This window comes from Notothenia rossii (genome assembly GCF_949606895.1).
Source record: "Notothenia rossii genome assembly, chromosome: 10".
NCBI lineage: Eukaryota > Metazoa > Chordata > Actinopteri > Perciformes > Nototheniidae > Notothenia > Notothenia rossii.
The window spans coordinates 53,695,250-53,714,390 of NC_136908.1; the positions used below are offsets into that span (position 1 = coordinate 53,695,250).

Here is a 19,141-nt window from a genome sequence, read left to right on the forward strand (position 1 = left end):
AAGGTTCTGCATTCAAGTTATATTAAGTAAGTAAAAGTACTTGGAGCCAAAGGGGTGTGACATTATAATATTACGATAAAATAAGATTAATAGATCTATTTTATTGTTGTGGCTGGCTTCAAAATAGTGCTTGTTGTGTAGTTTAACTTACTATATAACAGTGCTTTGTATTTTATGTTAATTTGTTTTTAAAATGCCCCCAAGATTATTAAATCATTAGAAAAAGGCAGTATAGGAACAATTACATTAGAAGCATCAAATAAAGTACAAGTACATCAAAATAATTATATTTTTAGCAGTTGTTTTTATTGGCCCAGCAGATACAAAAGGACTATACAACATACTGTCCTCTCAGATTGAAACAGGGTACTACCGCTCCCTCCAAGTATCCAAAACTACAAAAAATAAATAAATAATATAATAAAACAGTTTTTACAAAAGACAAGTATTTTGTGCCAACATGTTAACAACGGTTTCAGCAGAGAGAGGTAAGCAGAGGCTTCTTTCTAAACATCAGTACAAAAATACTTCATACATTTTCATTTTAAGACTCCAGAAAGTCTCTCCCATGTATCTCTTCATTTATACTGTATGAACACTTACATATTATTAACAGCACGCTTCGTTAGAACAAAAATATAAGTTACATTTGTGCAGAGCAGACATTGTAAAAAGAAAAAGAAAAATTAAGAACTCTGTTAAATTATCAACATGCATTGTAGCGTTAAACATGATGACAAATAAATATTAAATACATATTAAAGTGATATGTGGAATCTCTATTCCATAGAAATGGCAAGGGGAGTGGCGTAAGGCTTGGAAAAAACAAGCGCTACAGGCACTACGGCAGATATCACCTCCATGACATGAAAAATACAAAATAATAAGCAAAAGTACAAATGTATCCCCAATGTGAAAAATAATCGCTTATTTTATAATGTAAGCATACAATTAAATCATCTTCTTTTGAACACAAATTAGAAAAATATGCATTTAAAATGCAAAGAAGAAAACAATGTAAATTGACAGTGCAACCAGAAGTAAAAAATAAAAGAATGGGCAGAAGGATTTCTGTAGTTGTGACTGTCTTAGGTCTCTCAAATATAAACAAGTAGAAAATAGTTTGGATGGAGCCATCTGAGCAATCCATTCAAAATAATTATATGTGTGACGTTCTTCAGTCTCAAAGAGATATAAAATAGGAGGATTTAAGAGTGTTTCTTTACATGAGATATGAACAATTTTACCAATAACCATCATTTTTTAACAATAACATGTACAGTTACTTGTGTCTCTTCACAACTGAACTCGTGCTTGTAGTTTCATGTCCGACCTTCAGTGAACCTCACGTCAGTGCAGGGCCGAGGTCTTTATCCTCAGGTTCTGTAATGAAAACACATTCAGCAATAGAGTGAATATTTCTGTGAGGCAACTGTTGAAAATGCAACACATTAACACAAACACATCCGGCAATAATGTGAAGACTGTTGTGTAGCAACCTAGCAACCTTTACATACGCAACACGTTAGCCCCGGCTGCCAGAAGTTCAACCACAATACAAACACAGGCTTCACTGATACTTCCTCATGTTGAGTAATCCCTAATTTGGAGTGTAAATCCTCATGCAGTGTAATCCCAAAAGTAGGACATGAAAACAGAATGAGCCAACACGATCTGTGTGGTTTGTTTGTTTGTTTGTTTGTTTGTTTGTTTGTTTGTTTGTTTGTTTGTGTGTGTGTGTGTGGGTGCTAGTTCCGCCTTTCCGCTGCATCAGAAAAACTTTCATAGACACATTAAACACATCCCTCTGTCTTTTCTCGACTTTTGAAATCGTCCATCTATAAACAAACAAATAACACTTAAAAAAAAATGACTAAATAACTTTAAGCTTTTGAATATAATTGTTTAGCTTGTTAGCATGCTACCTAGCAAACCATTAACAACAACAACACAGCTACTGGAAGCTAGCTTTATTAGCATGCTACGTTTGAGTCTATGCTAAATGAGCCTGATGGTGTTTCTTTGGTCCAATAGCTCTTCATAAACAGCAGAGCGGAGATGGTGGAAATCCAAACACCATGACGACCTCCTAACCTATCAGGCTCTCCTCTCCTCTTTCTCCACTTCCATCTCTCAGGCAAAAAGCACTTTCTTTCAAGATAAGATCCAATCTTCCTATTCCAATCCCAGAAAACTATTTTCTATCTTCTCCACCCTCTTGGACGCCCCCAAAGCCCCTTCCCCCTCCTCCCTTCTGTCAAGCGACTTTGTTAACCACTTTGAAAAAAAGGTTGATGACATTCGCTCTTCTTTTTCTGACTCACCTTTACTCACCGCTGGGTCACCAGACCCTCCTTTCACCCACACACTGACCTCCTTCTCCCCTCTCTCTCCAAGTGAGGTTCTTACCCTCATTACCTCTGCCCGTCCTACCACCTGTCCTCTGGACCCTATCCCCTCAAACCTCCTTCAGACTATCGCTCCTGATATTCTACCGTTTCTCACCCATTTCATCAACACTTCTCTAACTTCTGGTCACTTTCCAAACAGTCTCAAGGAGGCAAGAGTAAACCCTCTCCTAAAGAAACCCACTCTCAACCCGTCTGATGCTATAAACTACAGACCTGTCTCTCTCCTCCCGTTCCTGTCTAAAACACTTGAACGTGCTGTCTCTAAACAACTCTCCTGTTATCTCCATCAGAACAACCTTCTGGATCCGCACCAGTCTGGTTTGAAGGCAGGTCACTCAACAGAAACTGCTCTCCTTGCTGTCTCTGAGGAACTGCACACTGCTAAAGCATCCTCCCTCTCCTCTGTCATCATCCTTCTGGACATGTCTGCTGCATTCGACACGGTGAATCATCAGATCCTCCTTCGCACTCTCCAAGAACTTGGAGTTTCAGGCACTGCACTTTCCCTACTCACCTCATACCTCGAAGACCGCACCTACAGGGTTACTTGGAGAGGGTCCGAGTCCGACCCTTGTCAATTAACTACAGGGGTCCCTCAGGGCTCTGTTCTTGGTCCCCTCCTCTTCTCCTTGTACACAAACTCGCTCGGGTCTGTCATTAGCCCGCATGGTTTTTCATACCACTGCTACGCTGACGACACCCAATTAATTATGTCCTTTCCCCGCTCAGAGACCCAGGTCGTCGCACACATCTCTGCTTGCCTAGCAGACATCTCTCAGTGGATGTCTGCTCATCACCTCAAGCTCAACCTTGACAAGACTGATCTGCTTTTCCTTCCGGGAAAAGATTGTCCCACTCTTGACCAAACAATCAACATCGGCACCTCTATTGTTTGCCCGACTCAGACTGCAAGGAATCTGGGCGTGAGCCTAGATAACAAACTGTCCTTCACTGCAAACATCGCTGCTACAACCCGCTGCTGCAGATACACGCTTTACAACATCAGGAGGATACGTCCCCAGCTGACCCAGAAATCAGTGCAGGTGCTAGTCCAGTCTAGGTGCGGTCTACCTGCATGTGCCATCCGACCTCTGCAGCTCATCCAGAATGCAGCTGCTCGTCTGGTCTTCAACCTTCCTAAATTCTTCCACACCACGCCGCTCCTCCGCTCCCTTCACTGGCTTCAGGTAACTGCTAGAATCCACTTGAAGACACTGGTACTCTTGCGTACCACGCTGCGAATGGATCAGGCCCTTCCTACATCCAGGACATGGTTAAACCGTACACCCCAGCACGTGCACTCCGCTCTGCATCAGCCAAACAGCTCGCTGCACCCGCACTGCGAGGGGGACCCAAGTTCCCATCAGCAAAAACTCGTGGCTTTGTTATCCTGGCTCCAAAATGGTGGAATGAGCTCCCCATTGAAATCAGGACAGCAGATAGCTTACACATCTTCCGGCGCAGACTGAAAACTCATCTCTTTCGACTCCACTTCGAGCGATAGAATTACTTATAGCACTTATATACTAATAAAGGGCTGGCTTATCTAAAGCCAGTTGAGTAGCACTTGAAATGATTGGCTCTATGAAACCTGATGTACTTATATGATTCTGTTTTCTTCAAGGTTGTATCTTCCTGGTCAAATGTACTTATTGTAAGTCGCTTTGGATAAAAGCGTCAGCTAAATGCAATGTAATGTAATAAACTGGACATTGTGTCAGAGTAATCTGGTTTATTTGATGTATTTGTGTCTGACAGTACGCAGCAATGCAGAGCCTCTACAGTTTGTTTACCTTTGAAAGACTAAGAGTGAAAACACCTTCAGATATTGGAGGACGGTTTGTCTTTAAGCAGGCCAGATATAAAGCAAGCACAGAAAGCATGAGTCAGCGTAAAGAGTGGTGACAACAGGATGCAGAAATAACACGTGTTTTCCTGTTTCCCTCACTGAGAAGAAAACACACGCACTCATTTCCTGTCTCATTTTCCTGTGTGAAACATGTCCATCTACGGAAAAATGATGCATATACTCTCAAATGAGATAGTCACATGTCACTATTAAAAGGTACAGTATGTACATTTATATATGTCTTTAGATGCTTTTAGATTTTATGTCCAAAAAAGCAAAAGCTGCTGTTAAGTTGAGTGCGGGAAAAGTGAGGAAAAAAAGAAGCAGCAGTAACAGGAAGAGAGTTTAAGGATTGGATGAAAAGAAAACTGAGAATACTTACCGGCAAACTCTGCCCAGCCAGTGCTGTGAGGAGCAGAGGAAAAGAGGAGAGAGAGAAGAAGAAATAGTAGATGAGCAAAGGAGGGAAAGAGCAGAGGAGGAAGAGAAACAGATAAGTCAGTGGACAAAATTGCAGTCTGTACACAAGCCCAATAAACAAAGAAGCCAGATTTAACAGAAAAAGGCTTGTGTGTGTGTGTCTGAGTGTGTTTATGCGAGCCCTACCTGTCCAGACAGGCTGATGGGGGTGTGTGAGGGGCTGCAGAGAGACGGCGAGGACACAGATGGAGGCAGCTCGGAGAAGCCGGCCTCGTCCAGATCGGCGATGCGGGGTTTCTTGATGTTGGACTCGGGGCTGGTCAGAGGAGTCACGCTGTTCCTCCTGATCAACGTCCCGGGACCCCTCTTCACATCCTGCAGGTGAGCATGTGGAAATGTTAATTTGAGGATGAGCTCAACATGTATCCACTTCTTTACAGCACGCCTCCCACATTCAGTCGTGAGTTTCTCTGACGTTACCTCGGGCCTGTCTCGGTGGGTGTTCACCGCCTCCACATTCAACGAGATGGACTCCACTTTGCAGCCGTAGGCGACTGGGGTGAGCTTCAGCACCGTGTGCAGGGGACACTTCAGGTACGGCATCTCCTCTGGAAAAACACATATGAACAGCATTAGCATCTTAAAGGTCCCCTATTATGATGTTTTTCATCAATGTATTATACTGTAGGTCTCAGATATACAAACATGTCTCTGAAGTGTTTGGCTCCAAACACCAAACAGATCATGCATTGCAGCATCCCATAATCCCCTCTGTTTCAGCCCTGTTTCAAAAGTGCTGATTCTGTGTCTTTTACTTTAGATGAAAATAAGGAGCCCCTCCCCACGCCCCTCTGAGAGATATTTGGTTAAAAAGAACACAATGGTGCTCTAGGAGGAGATTCAGGTGATAAGGGGGGTTACCTTGGTTGCTGATTGGTTAATGGTTACACAAGCCAAAAAATCGTTATGACATCATAAAGTGGCCAAAATCTGATCAGCTCATTTTCAGACAGGTTTTTATATAAATGGATCAGGACAAAAAACGAGGTAATCTTTTTTCCTGAAACTTTCAGAATCTCTTTACACAGAGGGGACACATGTTGATGTATAAAATACATGAAAAAGTGGATTTTGCGTAACAGGTGACCTTTAAATCCTTAACATTAGGATACAGCAACAGAAGGTTTCTGGGACTTTGGAGTACCCACCTGCACTCTTATCCAGGAAGTAGGCCAGCAGGCAGCGCATGACGGCCTGGTGGCAGATGACCAGAACGTTCTCCTGTCTCTCCAGGTCCATGATGACCGGTTCCACCCGCTGCACCAGGTCCTGGTAGGACTGTGATCAGGATACGGAGGGTTGGCGTGTTTATTATTGTTCGTATATCAAATACCACTGAAATATGGTTGCATTCTTATGTCTAAAATGATAATCTGGGTTATTTTGCTATATGTCAGCCAATGACCTAAATGCAAATCACTGCTACTATTACGTGTGAGCATACCTCTCCGGCAGGGTAGCGATAGTAGTATTTATCTTCATCTCTCAAAGCAAACTCCTCCGGGAATTTCTCCTTCATCTCGTTATACGTCATCTCCTCAAACATTCCCTGAAACGACGAATAATATATCAGTTTGGCCGCAAGTAAAATACTGGGAATTTGGTGTGTTAGTGCGATGCTTACGGCGTCTATCTCATTCAGAGCCTTCCACTGTTCGTACGGGACGCCGAGGCGCTCTGCCGTCTGGATGCTGCGGCACAGCTGGCTGCTCCAGACCTTCAGGTCCTTCAGCTGCTGCTCCTCCACAAAGCCAGCCAGGGCAGCTGAGAACTGAAGCAGAGCATATTTAGCACCTGAAAAACCGGCATTTTGTCATATTTACAATCTACTTCAAGGGTTCCTACCTGTTTGCCCCGCGGCGACAAGCCCGAGTCCCCGCCCAGACGCCCCTCCAGGTTGTCGGTGCTCTCTCCGTGCCGACACAGGTAGATGCTGCGGGGCTGGAGGTGGATGTTCATCAGGTAGTAGATGATCTTACTCTGGATGTGATTCTGGATCCGGTTGACTAAGAAGCGCCGACCCACGTCTATCACCTTAATGAAGGAGAGGTCCCTGGAGGAGGAAGAGGATGGAGGGAGTGTTTCATTAACCTTCATGAAGGACCATTTATTGACAGTGTTAAACCCAGGGTCTCCTACATAAAAAAACAAAAACACTTGTAACGTTTCCAGTCGGCATGCTTTCTAAGGCTCCACTGTAAAGCTTAACAGGAACATGGCCGTGGGGGTTTCCCTTGTTACCTTTGCTTAAGAAATACTGCCTTTTTTTTTTGCATTTTCAACCGGGATGGAGATATGGGATGTCCATGTCGGCTTCTCTGTGATGCTGATTCGCAGAAAAGTGTGCACCTGCTATACAACAGCTTCACTGATGTAGACAGGTGTGTGTGTGTTTTCACCTTTTCCTACATTCAACCACCTTGGTTTTGTTAAAGTTGAGCCTTACTATGTTCTATGAGTACCTCTCTGCAATATAGTTGATTTCCTCTCCATATAAATACACAAAACGGCATTTAGATATTGATAGTGATCATTTACCTGTCATGTTGATCAGGGTCCAGAGGTTGGTAGCTGGTTTTGTAGCATTCAATCCTCCTCTGGAAATCCAACATGGCGTCAGTCTTGTTGCAGTCCCGGTAATCTGGACAGGACACCTTCACTTCCTGAACAGGGAGGAAGTCAGTCAGACAGAGATACAGTACCACACCTTATGCCAGAGAGTTTGTATAGTATGCCATGGGACCAGGATGCACTGGAGCTTTGACTCACCATGATGTTTGACGCAATAACGCTGGGATCGTCACACACGGACTCGATAAAAAAGATCTGGGCAGAAAAAGAAAAAAAAATAAGTTAAGCTCGCTGCATTGAAATGGAGGAAATGCTGTGAATCCTCAGGTAGCATCACGGACCTTGAAGCCGTTCTCACTTCCAAACTGGAGGATCATCTCTCTCCTGTCTCTGGTCGTGTTTGTGGCGTCAAAGACCTGAAAGGACACAAAGCGGGTTAAATCGAGTCCAGGTTAGGAGAATATTTTGAAAAGCATGCAATGAATGATGGGAAACTCACCGCTATTTGGCCTCCCTCGTCCTTCAAATAGGAGTGGACATCCCTTAAGGCTGCTAAGGCACATTGCTGTCGGATTTTAACAGCACACTCGTTATCGGGCTTGAAGAAATCGTAGGAGCTGTAGTTCTTCACTGCTTCCCTGCGGTACTCTCCCACATTGAAGACTACAGCACACACACACACACACACACAGAGGAAAAAGAATGAACACGATATCCAGGAGGTGGAAACATGATTAATGCTGAAGTGGGTGTGTGTGAGAGAGAGTGTGTGTACCTGACAGCAGTCACATAACCATCTGACCACAGAATGAGCCCACACGATCTGTGTGTGTGTGTGTGTGTGTGTGTGTGTGTGTGTGTGTGTGTGTGTGTGTGTGTGTGTGTGTGTGTGTGTGTGTGTGTGTGTGTGTGTGTGTGTGTGTGTGTGTGTGTGTGTGTGTGTGTGTGTGTGTGTGTGTGTGTGTGTGTGTGTGTGTGTACCTTTGGTGGGAAGGCCGATCCAGTTGAGGTAGCGGGTGAGTTTTTTTGACATGTATGTCTTTCCTCGAGCTGGAAGACCCACCATCACGATGACAGTGGGGGGGTTGGCGAAGTGGGGGGCACCGGCCGCTGCAGAGAAGAATGGGAGGAGGGGGAGGTTGTTATGGTTGTTATGACAACAATGCCTGTTTTCCCGTGATTTTATAATTGGACCTTGTATTTTTGCTTTATTTCTCTCCACCCTGCAGCCTACTTGAATGTATTTATTGAAATCTTTATTTCTGTGACACGCCCAGCAGCATGTGGCTGTCAATCTCATTTATACTTGCTGACCTTGTTTCCATACAAACGAGCCATGCTGCCTAAACGGATGATCGGGTTCATCATCCTCTCTGCACAGCACCACCTATGTGCTCATTTTTAACTCAAATCATAAGAGTCTGCCTTAGTTTAGCAGGGAAAAGTGACCAAAGATGAGCAGAGCGCTTTCAAATTGCTTTAGTTCCTAGTTTTAACTATTTAAACTAGAGCAATGGAAGCTTTCTGTTACTTTTGCAGAAACTTGACTCTTGTGTTGAAGCCATAAGAAACATCTTTCACTCAGAGTTCCCCGAGCTCATCCAGGCAGGGTCTCTCTCGCTGCCCGCCGCCGATCAATAGAAAACCAAGCATCACACAGACGTGGTAACCATGGTGACCACAGCTATGTCATTCTCCAGCAAAAGGGATGTGACGTGCGGCGCGTGCCGATGATAAAGGTCAATGGAAGTCAAAAACATGTGAAGAACAGGTGTACGACAGGTGCACAACTGTATAGCCTACTCTAACAGAGATGACATACACACGACATAGGCTATATGACGACATTTGTCATAACAGTGTAGTGATAATTTAGGTTAGGAAACAGCATATGACGCTGTAGTATAGGCTACTATGGGGCTTTACCTCTTCGGTTGGCCGGTGGGTCATCCTTGGACCGCTCCCAGGTCTTCTGGATCCGGTCCTGGGTCAGCTGTCCAGGCATTCCTCACAGTACACGGGCACCGAGCCGCTCAGTTTTGGGGAGAAGACACAAAAGAGCCAGGTAGGTTCAGGCGAAATGAGGCGAGCTGTTCCTGAGCTGAGCCGGGTTAATCTGCAGTCTGCGGCTCACATTCTCTATTTAACCCCGCCCCGCCTGCCGGCAGCAACGTGACAGCGGTGACGACACGAACCCACTCACGCGCAGATACGCACGTTCATGCACAGCGCCTCTGTGTGGGGTAACCATAGACTTGATATAACAGATAATATCTGAGTATGCACACAGAGGTGGAAAAAGTACTCAGATCTTGTAAAAAAAGTAAAAGTACCAGAGTGCAGGAATACTCTGTTACAAGTCCTGCATTTAAAAGTACACAAGTTAAATTAAATTAAAGTACCAAAGGTAAAAGTACTCATTATGAACATTTCTAAATTGAAAATGTGTCTAAGTAATTATTTAAGTATTTTTTATTAATTTGTTTAATGTTTTCCCATAAAATGATACATCCTCCACTTTCTACAAAAATGACTCTTAAGAGATCCTATTTACATCATAATCTTACTATTTTTTCAGATCATTTTATGTCTTAATTTGCAAGATGCAAATCCAGATTGGGATAAGCTGTTTTGCCAATATATGTTAAGATTCAGGAAACCATTTAGGCATGAGTCATCATTTTGACACTGAATCATCCCCCATTCATAGAAATCAGAATATGAGTCATTTCACTACAACATAAAACTATCATTCTCCTCCTGTGTTTTAGTCAATAGTCATAGCAGTTGACCTTGACCAGTGAATCTGCATCAGTTTCAGCACTGGTATAAAAGATAATGTATCAGTCAACATGGCAGCTTATTTTTAGGCCCTGTATTTTTCCGCATAGATTAAGATTGACAGGGAAAAGTACAGGCTGTGGGACCGTGACCCTGTTCACTTAACTAAGATAATTAGTACTAGTCCTTTATGCTTTGGTACTTTTACTTTTGTGATGACGTTTTTTTGAGTCACTTTCTTTTCTTAAGTTGAACTTGTTTTAAACACATTTACTTGGTTTAGTGAGAAACATCCTCAATGTGTAAAATTCAAGAAAGATATAGGCTGCATCTTTCAAAATACTTTCCCCGTTTTCATGTCAAGATATCCAGATCAGCCTTTACACCTTGTCTCAAATCACACACACACACACACACACTGCCATACCGTTATTTTTACTTCACCAAAAATTCCATTCAGGATGTCATTGCTTTGGCTCTGTAATGTGGCTTGGAAATGTATTTTCAGCTTTTCAAAGTAAAAGAAACAAACTTTTGCTCTTTGAAAGTATCGGGTGAAATATCAGATGCATTCTTCTCATAAAAATGTTTTTTACATTACCAGGGGATCTTTATACCAATACGTAAGAAACATATTAATAACAGTCATTGTCCGCCGGTCAGACATCTATCTCCTGCCATACCCTGACCTCAACCTTTGACCCTGGCAGCATAAAGTAAAACTCTCCTTTCAGTTTTCTCTCCCTGATCTGAATAAACCTGCTCCGGTGGGATCCCTGCTGACGCATTTCAGCAGCTTCAGGCCCCTTTAGGCGCACTTACATAATTTCTGAATGAGGCCCTCTTTCCACAATCAATCAGGGCTAAGTTAAGACCATCGGGCTCTGGAGACGTCTCAACACTACTTTGGATGCAGCGTTATGTCAGACAAAATGTTGAGAAGGAAACCAGGCTCCATGACAGGATGTGTGCAGGTTGCAAAGACATTTTCAACAAAAACACATTTACAGTCCAAAGTAAAGAAAACAGTAAACTGGACGTCGTTCATACTCTTTATTTTGTCTCAACATAAAAGGTATTTTTAATGACATTAACCTACAAGACGGAATCACCACTACATACTGACAGGTCACTGTTGTTCAGGAAATATAAAAAAAAGTTTATGTACACGTTGTGAGAAGATGACGTCACACCTGCTCACCGAGGTCCAAAACCCGAAATTTGTCTAGATTGTAGAAGCAGGCCCTGACGATTCGCCCGCCGAAATAACGTCCGTTCAGATCCACGACGGCTGCAGAGGAGAGCGGAGGTTAGAACTCACACTGATAAGGACACAGATGAACCATTCAACAACACACTTTGGTTGATATTTATTTTATAGGGAAGAGTTAACCATTGAGTTATTTCAACTGGTGTTTCATCAGAAAGCCTTTGACAGGCTCCTAAAAGGGGCTTTAACCTGTTCTCACTGTATGGTTGTTGAACAGTGGCACACAGTTCAATAGTTTATTTAACCGTCAACGCTCTAAGTTGTTTCATTTGTGTGGATGTGGCAATAAGGAAAATATGACTAAAGAGGCAGCAGACAGTAAATGCTGTCATAAAGTTCCACTTATCGAGAGGACCTTTGTATAAAAAGGACATTGGACATACTCAGTGTTCAGTCTCGAGGAAATGAACAAGCTCTTATTGCCACTTTGTTTACAAAACATGTTGCAGTGATAAGACTGTAGATTGTTTTGCGGTTAGACTCATTACATCATGTAAAGGGAAACAGGGCAACATATTCTTTCAAAGGAGTACATCAAACATGTCTGGAGGTCTTTGTTAGTGTGAGATGGCAGAAACCTTCTCATGTTTGAACGCTAAAAACATACCCTGTTGTATCGTCTATTTTACTCTGAATGGGAAGATTGACTAAATAAACATCATGCTGTACTGGAGAAGACTTGAAACTACAAATGAAGACAATAAAGTAATTAGAAACCAAGAGAGAAGTAGCCACATTTTCTCATAGTCTTCTACACAATCGTCTCGGCCATATTGAAATATTAATTGGAAAGAATCCAGGTTTAAAGGCCCTTCTGCATTGGCTTCACTTTTCAAACCCCTTGGTTGCTGCTTAAATTGGTAAATGTACTGAATTTATATTGCACTTTTCAATTATTTACCATCACTAAAAGCTGTCACATACGGAAGTCAGCATGCATTCACTCACACACATTCATCAGCAGTTTTAACATTGACCTCTCACTGGTGGACAACCACTCTTGCTACTTGAGTGCATTTGATTTTTCAGCAAAAAGTAAAGAAATGTTTAGTCATCATCTGTAGAAATAGATCACGCAAAGTGGCTTGTTATGTATATCGTTCTGTCTGTCCCACTTTCTGAGCGTGAGTGTTCTGGCGGTTCTGCCCTTGCTGCAGAGTCACGTAAGATGTAACACCACAGGGAGCCTCACCTTCATTCTGATCTGGGCCAACACATTTAGAATGGGTCATACTCTCACCCACAATATTAGAGCAGTTATACAAGGGTAATATGTAAGAATGAAATCCTAAATGTTATGTCCATGGCCTAAATATTCAATTGATAATTATGAATAAGTCTGGAGTTGTTCCATAGACAATACACATGAGACTGGTTTTTGGAACCCACAGAATATATATATATATATATATTTTTATATATACCAAAATGAGCTTTACTGTCTTGTAGTGTTCCCAGTTGTGAAACAAAAACCTTTCCCATGCTTTCAGAAAATCCCCCTGGCTGCTCTCACCGTCTCATCTAACACAAATCATCGTCTATGTATCACTTCCTCACTTTAAAGTGATGATGTCACACATTTGAGTTCACGTTTTTGGGGAGTCTTATACCAAAGGATTTACATATATGTATTTTGGAAGCATCCCGAGTGAAATGTGTTTAAATAAAGTAATAAAGTTAGCATTGTCAACAAAATGGGAAAAAATGTCTGAGGTTTGGATACTACTGTGACATTTACAGCCACTTTGAAGCAACAGGAACTGACTCGTGTTCCAAATATTTGTAGTGTCTGGTGTGTCCAGGCATTACAAAAGTCCTGGAAGTGGACCTCATTCAGGTGACTACAAAACAGGAAATACCTACCTTTGATGGCTGACTCCACCCTCTCAAACTCCAGAAATATCCGGACAGCGTCCTCATCTGGCACAACTGCGATCTGATAGGCAAAGAGGGCTTTGTGAGTTTCATGCAGTATAAATGAATTAACTGCACACTTTGTATTTCTCTTCTCTTACCTCAAAAATGACACATCTAACCACTTTGCCGTATTTCTCGCACTCTTCTTTCGTCTCTCCCTCCAAGTCTTCGTCCACCTCTCCTCTGCCCACCATGTTCTGCAAAGCAAACACACATTAGGCCTTACTCAGGAGACTACAGTATAAATTAAACACACACACTTACCCTGAGCAGGACAACTTTGGTGGGGTTTTTTAGGATCTCTGTGAGCGGGTTGGCATCTGACTTCTTGACATTGTCCCCTGGTTGGGGAAAAAAATGTAAACAACGGTCAAATGTTATTGTATTCAAAATAATATGTATATGCAGTGCTGAATAGACTAATAGCTTATCATTTGTGTTGTTATGAGTACAACACAAATGATGAATAACAATTTGGCAGATATTTATTCAAAAGCTGATTGTGAGCCCAACAGGAGTTTTCTGTCACGTCTGGTTGTTTTGTCATAGTTTAAACACTGCTTTTATGTTGTTATACTAACAATAAGCTGCAGAGGAATTGACTTGTTCAGAGGAACACAGAAAGTGTCCACATGTATATACACACAGTACATATTATTAGTCATCCTTTCAGCAGGTCCTTAGATAAACTCTGACTCATAAACTGGTAATCAGGAGCAACAATGTGTTCCTCAGGAGGCCCCTGATGTCCTTTAGAGAACAGTGTATTCTCATGATAACTGTACTGTACAGAGCTGATAACAGAAGTGCTGCTGATTGGCTGTAAATCCCTTCACTCGTACGTACAACGACAGAAGCAGTGAAAGCTAGGCAAAGACTGCAACTGGAAATAGCACAGGGGAATTTCCATTGCTTTCACTTATTATCAACCCATTTCATCTCCAGTTTACATTTGATTTCACACTTTACCTCTGAGGTAAGTTCTAAAATCTGGATTCTTATCTTTAAATGAATTCATTACTAAAGGGGCCCTATTATGCTCTTTGGGGGTTCCCTTTCCTGTAGTGTGTTATATAGGATTTTGTGCATGTACTGTAAATGGTTCTGCAAAGGCTAACATCTCAAAGTTACCTGCAGAGATGTTAGAGCGCGCGCCCCCCCCCCCCCCTTCCCCCTGCTATGTTTTTGTTTTTTTGAAATTACATTTGTTTTGTATAGGTTTTTCAGTTGAATTATACTTAAAGTTCAGGGTAATCAACTGTTAAAAACATACTGTTCAAAAAAAAAATCTCCAATAAATTGATGTTTTCAAAGTAAATGGATAATTGTTTTTAATAATCGTGATATCAATTATTGACCCAAATAATCGAGATTATGATTTTTGCCATAATCGAGCAGCCCTAACACACACACAATTTCTGAATAATAGACTAGCATGGCAGTAATAGGAGTAATCGGAGAGAAAATAAAAGGTGAAAGCAAACCTGAAAAGCCTCCTCCTGAAGTCTCAGGAGCACCTGCCTGGCTGGAGCCTGCTGCTCAGTCACACACACACAGGAAAAAAACGGCACACAAAGTAAAACATTAAAACATGTAACTGATCCTGGAATGACACCATATCGCTCACTGATGAAGAATGAAAAGTGATAAACTGAGGGTCAATGCAGGTTACACACAGACACCAAACCAATGAAAATGCTACTTCGTACAGAGAAAAGATTTGGAAGGAAAGTCAAAACATTGGGCGCGTGGCCTCCAGCATCATGAGAGAAAAATATCAGCAGAAACACAAACGTAACGGTAGTACTTACGTTTTTCTGCAGCGTCTCCGATGATGATCTTTCCTCCTCTCTTGCTCGTCTTCTCCACAGACAGCGCCGTGCTGAGGCCCTGCTCGTGCTTCCCCAGGCCCTGGCCCTCTTTGAATCCATACTTCTGCATGATCTTATGGGCCACCGTACCTCTGTGTGAGGCGATATGGAGAAGGAGGATTTTAAAATGTGTGTTCGTTGTAATAATAAAGCTGTTTGTCGACACTTCGATTTATAGAATCGTTATTGAGTCAAATAAGGGTTCTGTAATTGATGTTGATGCATTGTATCTATTAGATCAGGGGTGTCAAACTCAATTTCATCGCGGCCACATTCGCATAAAGGTTTCACTCAAAGGGCCGGTTGTAACTATATAAATATATAATATATATATATAAAATAATGTATTATATTACATTATTGCCTTTGAATTCGATTATTATCGGATAGGAAAATAACTTAGTAATTAACTACGTCTGAGTCCAGGGCAAATAATTGCAAGTCTCTTCAGTGGCATGTCACAAAACGAGATGCATTGTGGGACATGTAGTTTATGGGCAACCTGCTTCTGTAAAGTGGCATGTAACCGTATAATAAACGTATTATTCTTTGCGAGCTCTTGCGGGGCCACATAAAATGAAGTCGCGGGCCAGATTTGGCCCCCGGGCCTTGAGTTTGAGACCCCTGTATTAGATAGGAATGAAGTAATTGAAAAAAAACTGTCCAACATACAGCTTTAACACACTTACTCAGCATATAGACTGGCATGTTCTCTAGTGTGTGTGTGTGTGTGTGTGTGTGTGTGTGTGTGTGTGTGTGTGTGTGTGTGTGTGTGTGTGTGTGTGTGTGTGTGTGTGTGTGTGTGTGTGTGTGTGTGTGTGTGTGTGTGTGTGTGTGTGTGTGTGTGTGTGTGTGTGTGTGTGTGTGTGTGTGTGTGTGCCACCCACCCCATGTTAGCGAGGAAGGAGCTGGTGGGTCCGGGTGGTGAGCGCGCTCGCTCTGACTCTTCATACATCGGGGGAGGGATGGCGGCCTTTGAGCCTCTTGGGGGACGAACTTCCTCTTCGTAGCAGTAGGAGCCTTCACACACAGAAAAACAAATACAATGTTATTTATTTCGCCTTTACAATGTTTATGTTTGGTATTCCCATCAACCAGAATAAATACAAAAATAAATATATGTTTGAATCAGTTTTTTTATATCACTGTGTGAAAAATTAAGGATGATACCGGAGCAAAGAACTCCCCGCCTCTGTCCTAGTGATTTAATACTGGCATCACATGGTAAAGATACTTTAAACGGTGTTGCTGCTGCCCTCTGCTGTACGCAAACTGACAGTTAACATAACCGACAAAGACACAAAAATAAACGAACTAAAGCCCCTGCGGGTAACACTAATGCACGTGTAATACTAAAAAGCTCCATGTGCGTTGTACTCATGTCAGGGAACAAAACAAAGTTCAAGCAAAATAACTAACTAAGGGTTAGTGTATCTCTGAGCCGTTTACATAGGATTGCTTCCTGGTCTATTTGATAGTCAGTGGTTTTAAATGTCACCACCTGCTAGATAACACATACCGTCCTTGTCCACGAGTGAAGATGGAGGGGCGATGGCTGCTCCACCTAAAGCTGAGAGAGAGAGAGAGAGAGAGAGGCAGGAGATTCATCACGTTAGAGAAGTTTGACACATCATTACCGTGACACACAGCAGGGCTACATGCATAGAATCAGCAACTGATTATGCTATTCATCAATGCTAAGATGTTTGACATATGTATTTATATACATTCAGAGTGTAACCAAATAGAGCATGTCATCATTTTGGAAAAGTCAACATTCAGACTACAAATATTCACTTCTTTTCCTCCGCTCTGCTTCATAGTCTTCTTCCTCATCTGACTCGCCCTCCGCTGCAGGGAATCGAGAGAAGCCACTCGGAGCTCCGCCCTCGTGCCTGTCTTTCCTCTTCCTGCAACACAAGAACATCAAGATTTAAAAAGGAGTCCTGTCCTCAAAATATTCAGTCCAGTAGACTCTCAGTTTCATACAAATTATTAATCCGTGACGAATAATAAAAACCACAGCCCTTTTCTTCGGTTGTCCCACGTTTGTTTCCACTCTCTGTCATTAATGTGAATAGTGTCTTGGCATAACTTTGGATATGATTTGGTATCCATAGTTGAGCATTAACTCGACATGCTATGGCTTCAAGCCCGGAAACAAATTTACTGATTGACCGCCATGACCGTACTTTTCTCTATCATCGATCTCCTTCTGCCGCTCCAGCTCCCTCTGTCTCTGACGCTCTTCTCTGTGTCGCTTTACCACCTTCTCGTAGTCGTTTGGGAACATTGGATCGTACTCATCCGCCAACGGGATCAGCGCATCGCTAGAGGAGAAACCACTGGGCACGGTGTCCTGAAGCAAATATGTACATGTGTGAGCAGATTGTGGGGATCTTGGTGCAGCTGCATCAAAACACCACATCCCACTCAGTATCATATTACCACTAAGTATGCACTTTTTCACACTGTGGCTCAGGTTTGTGGTACGAACCTTAAGTCCAGCGGCAGCATGTGGAGGAGTGTCTATGATCTGTCTTTCATCAATGGAGCCTCCTCTCTTTAGATCAATAACCGGAGCCAAGACCGAGCTCTGCTTCATCCGCTGGGTCTACACACACAGAAATTGATTATGAAAGCTGCCATATAAATAAACTTGCTTTGCCTTGTAGTGCTCACATATTGCATGTGCCTACCTTGGCCTGGGTCAGAGCAGCCTTCTTCACTTTCAGCTGGGACTGCAGCAACTTGAAGTTCTTGGACCAGCCTTCAGTCTTGGTGTCACTCGCACCCACACCGATCTCATCGTATAACGACATAGCTGTCTCCTGCAAACACACACACACACACACATTTCATTTGTGTTCAACCACAGCGTTAATGTATCTAAACTAGCTTCACATGCATCATTTTGCTCTGCAACACTTGGAGAGACATTGAGTCTGTAAGCAGCTGTCTACATGAGACGCTTTTCCATAATTGTATTGTAACGATTTTTTAATTCAATACATGGACATGCTAACTTAACGTTAGCTATATTAAAGAAAGTATTGTTTTACTTAAAACTCATGTGCAGGCAAGGAGAGACTAGACACATATCAATGAAGCTAAACGTTAGCTAATGCTAACATAGCTACGTGACTGTCTACTCCTCAATTAAATATCTTCACAACAACTATATTAGTTTAGCTTGTTTTCAACCTACCGTTTTAAGAAATGTCTGCACATTAACTATATGCCAGTGCCTGTAACATAAAATAGTTTAGCGGCACATTTATTAAAGTTAGCTCCTCGCTGTACGAAGCGGAAGTCAGCAGCACAACAACAAAACTAAGGGCGACAGTCAACGACATCATAGCGACATTCTGATCTCTTCCTCCACCTAGCGGCTGGCTGACTCCACCACAATACACTTCAATGCCCAATAACAACTTCATGTTTAAAATGACGGCTGTGCAGCCCAATCACTTCTCAAGGTGATGTATGTACTTTTTCGACAAAAAAAGGGGAATGTATAACTGCAGCAAAACATGGCGTACGTGATCCATGGATTTGCATACTGTAGCCATGGATGTATCACTGTAGCCCAGGGGTGCCCACACTTTTTCAGCTTGGGTTGGTTGGGAGCTACTTTTAAAATGACCACGCCCAAATAATCTACCTACAGGGCCGCCCCTGCCCAATCTGTGTCGTGAGCGGGGGGCGCGCTCTACACTATTGCACCGCATAAGCGTATAAGTGCGCCGCATTTGTTCTTCAGATGAGGAGGCGAGGCCCCCTCATAACTGCATGAACCCATATGGCACAATACAACTCAGACTGGCTTACCTGTACGTCAATCAAGTGGCAAATGCCATAGTAAGGATGGATGAAAGGCTAACTTTGAACACAAATAAAATGTTTTTTTCTCGCGTTGCTCGCTTCAAAAGTTGAGCAATGTTAAATTTTTGAAGCTTCGACGGAAGCGTCAGCCAATCAAATAATATGC

At 42.5% G+C, this 19,141-nt stretch overlaps 2 protein-coding genes across 5 annotated transcripts; both read right to left on the minus strand.

Annotated features, from left to right (window-relative positions):
- Positions 1-284: 284 nt before the first annotated feature.
- pfkfb3 (6-phosphofructo-2-kinase/fructose-2,6-biphosphatase 3) lies at positions 285-9,458 on the minus strand. 2 transcript variants are annotated; one of them, XM_079656052.1, is made up of 14 exons: positions 9,238-9,458; positions 8,293-8,421; positions 7,811-7,974; positions 7,653-7,727; positions 7,510-7,566; positions 7,279-7,403; positions 6,586-6,793; positions 6,365-6,511; positions 6,185-6,289; positions 5,889-6,018; positions 5,161-5,288; positions 4,867-5,055; positions 4,643-4,665; positions 285-1,383 (listed from the first exon to the last, which is right to left on the minus strand). In XM_079656052.1, the coding sequence occupies exons 1-14, from the start codon at positions 9,314-9,316 to the stop codon at positions 1,377-1,379; spliced, it is 1,566 nt and encodes a 521-aa protein (XP_079512178.1). In that variant the 5' UTR covers positions 9,317-9,458; the 3' UTR covers positions 285-1,376. The 2 variants fall into 2 exon arrangements, with proteins under 2 accessions (XP_079512178.1, XP_079512177.1); XM_079656051.1 differs by lacking the exon at positions 4,643-4,665.
- A 1,672-nt stretch (positions 9,459-11,130) lies between these two features.
- On the minus strand, positions 11,131-19,113 carry rbm17 (RNA binding motif protein 17). 3 transcript variants are annotated; one of them, XM_079656055.1, is made up of 13 exons: positions 18,982-19,113; positions 17,850-17,981; positions 17,648-17,764; positions 17,343-17,509; positions 16,948-17,060; positions 16,670-16,720; positions 16,038-16,170; positions 15,091-15,242; positions 14,764-14,817; positions 13,544-13,620; positions 13,378-13,476; positions 13,226-13,298; positions 11,131-11,383 (listed from the first exon to the last, which is right to left on the minus strand). In XM_079656055.1, exons 2-13 carry the CDS (start codon positions 17,970-17,972, stop codon positions 11,280-11,282), a joined length of 1,263 nt encoding a protein of 420 aa, XP_079512181.1. In that variant the 5' UTR covers positions 17,973-17,981; positions 18,982-19,113; the 3' UTR covers positions 11,131-11,279. The 3 variants fall into 3 exon arrangements, with proteins under 3 accessions (XP_079512181.1, XP_079512180.1, XP_079512182.1); XM_079656054.1 differs by lacking the exon at positions 18,982-19,113 and adding an exon at positions 18,359-18,517; XM_079656056.1 differs by lacking the exon at positions 18,982-19,113 and adding an exon at positions 18,359-18,515 and having other exon boundaries at positions 14,764-14,814.
- Between the last annotated feature and the right edge of the window lie 28 nt (positions 19,114-19,141).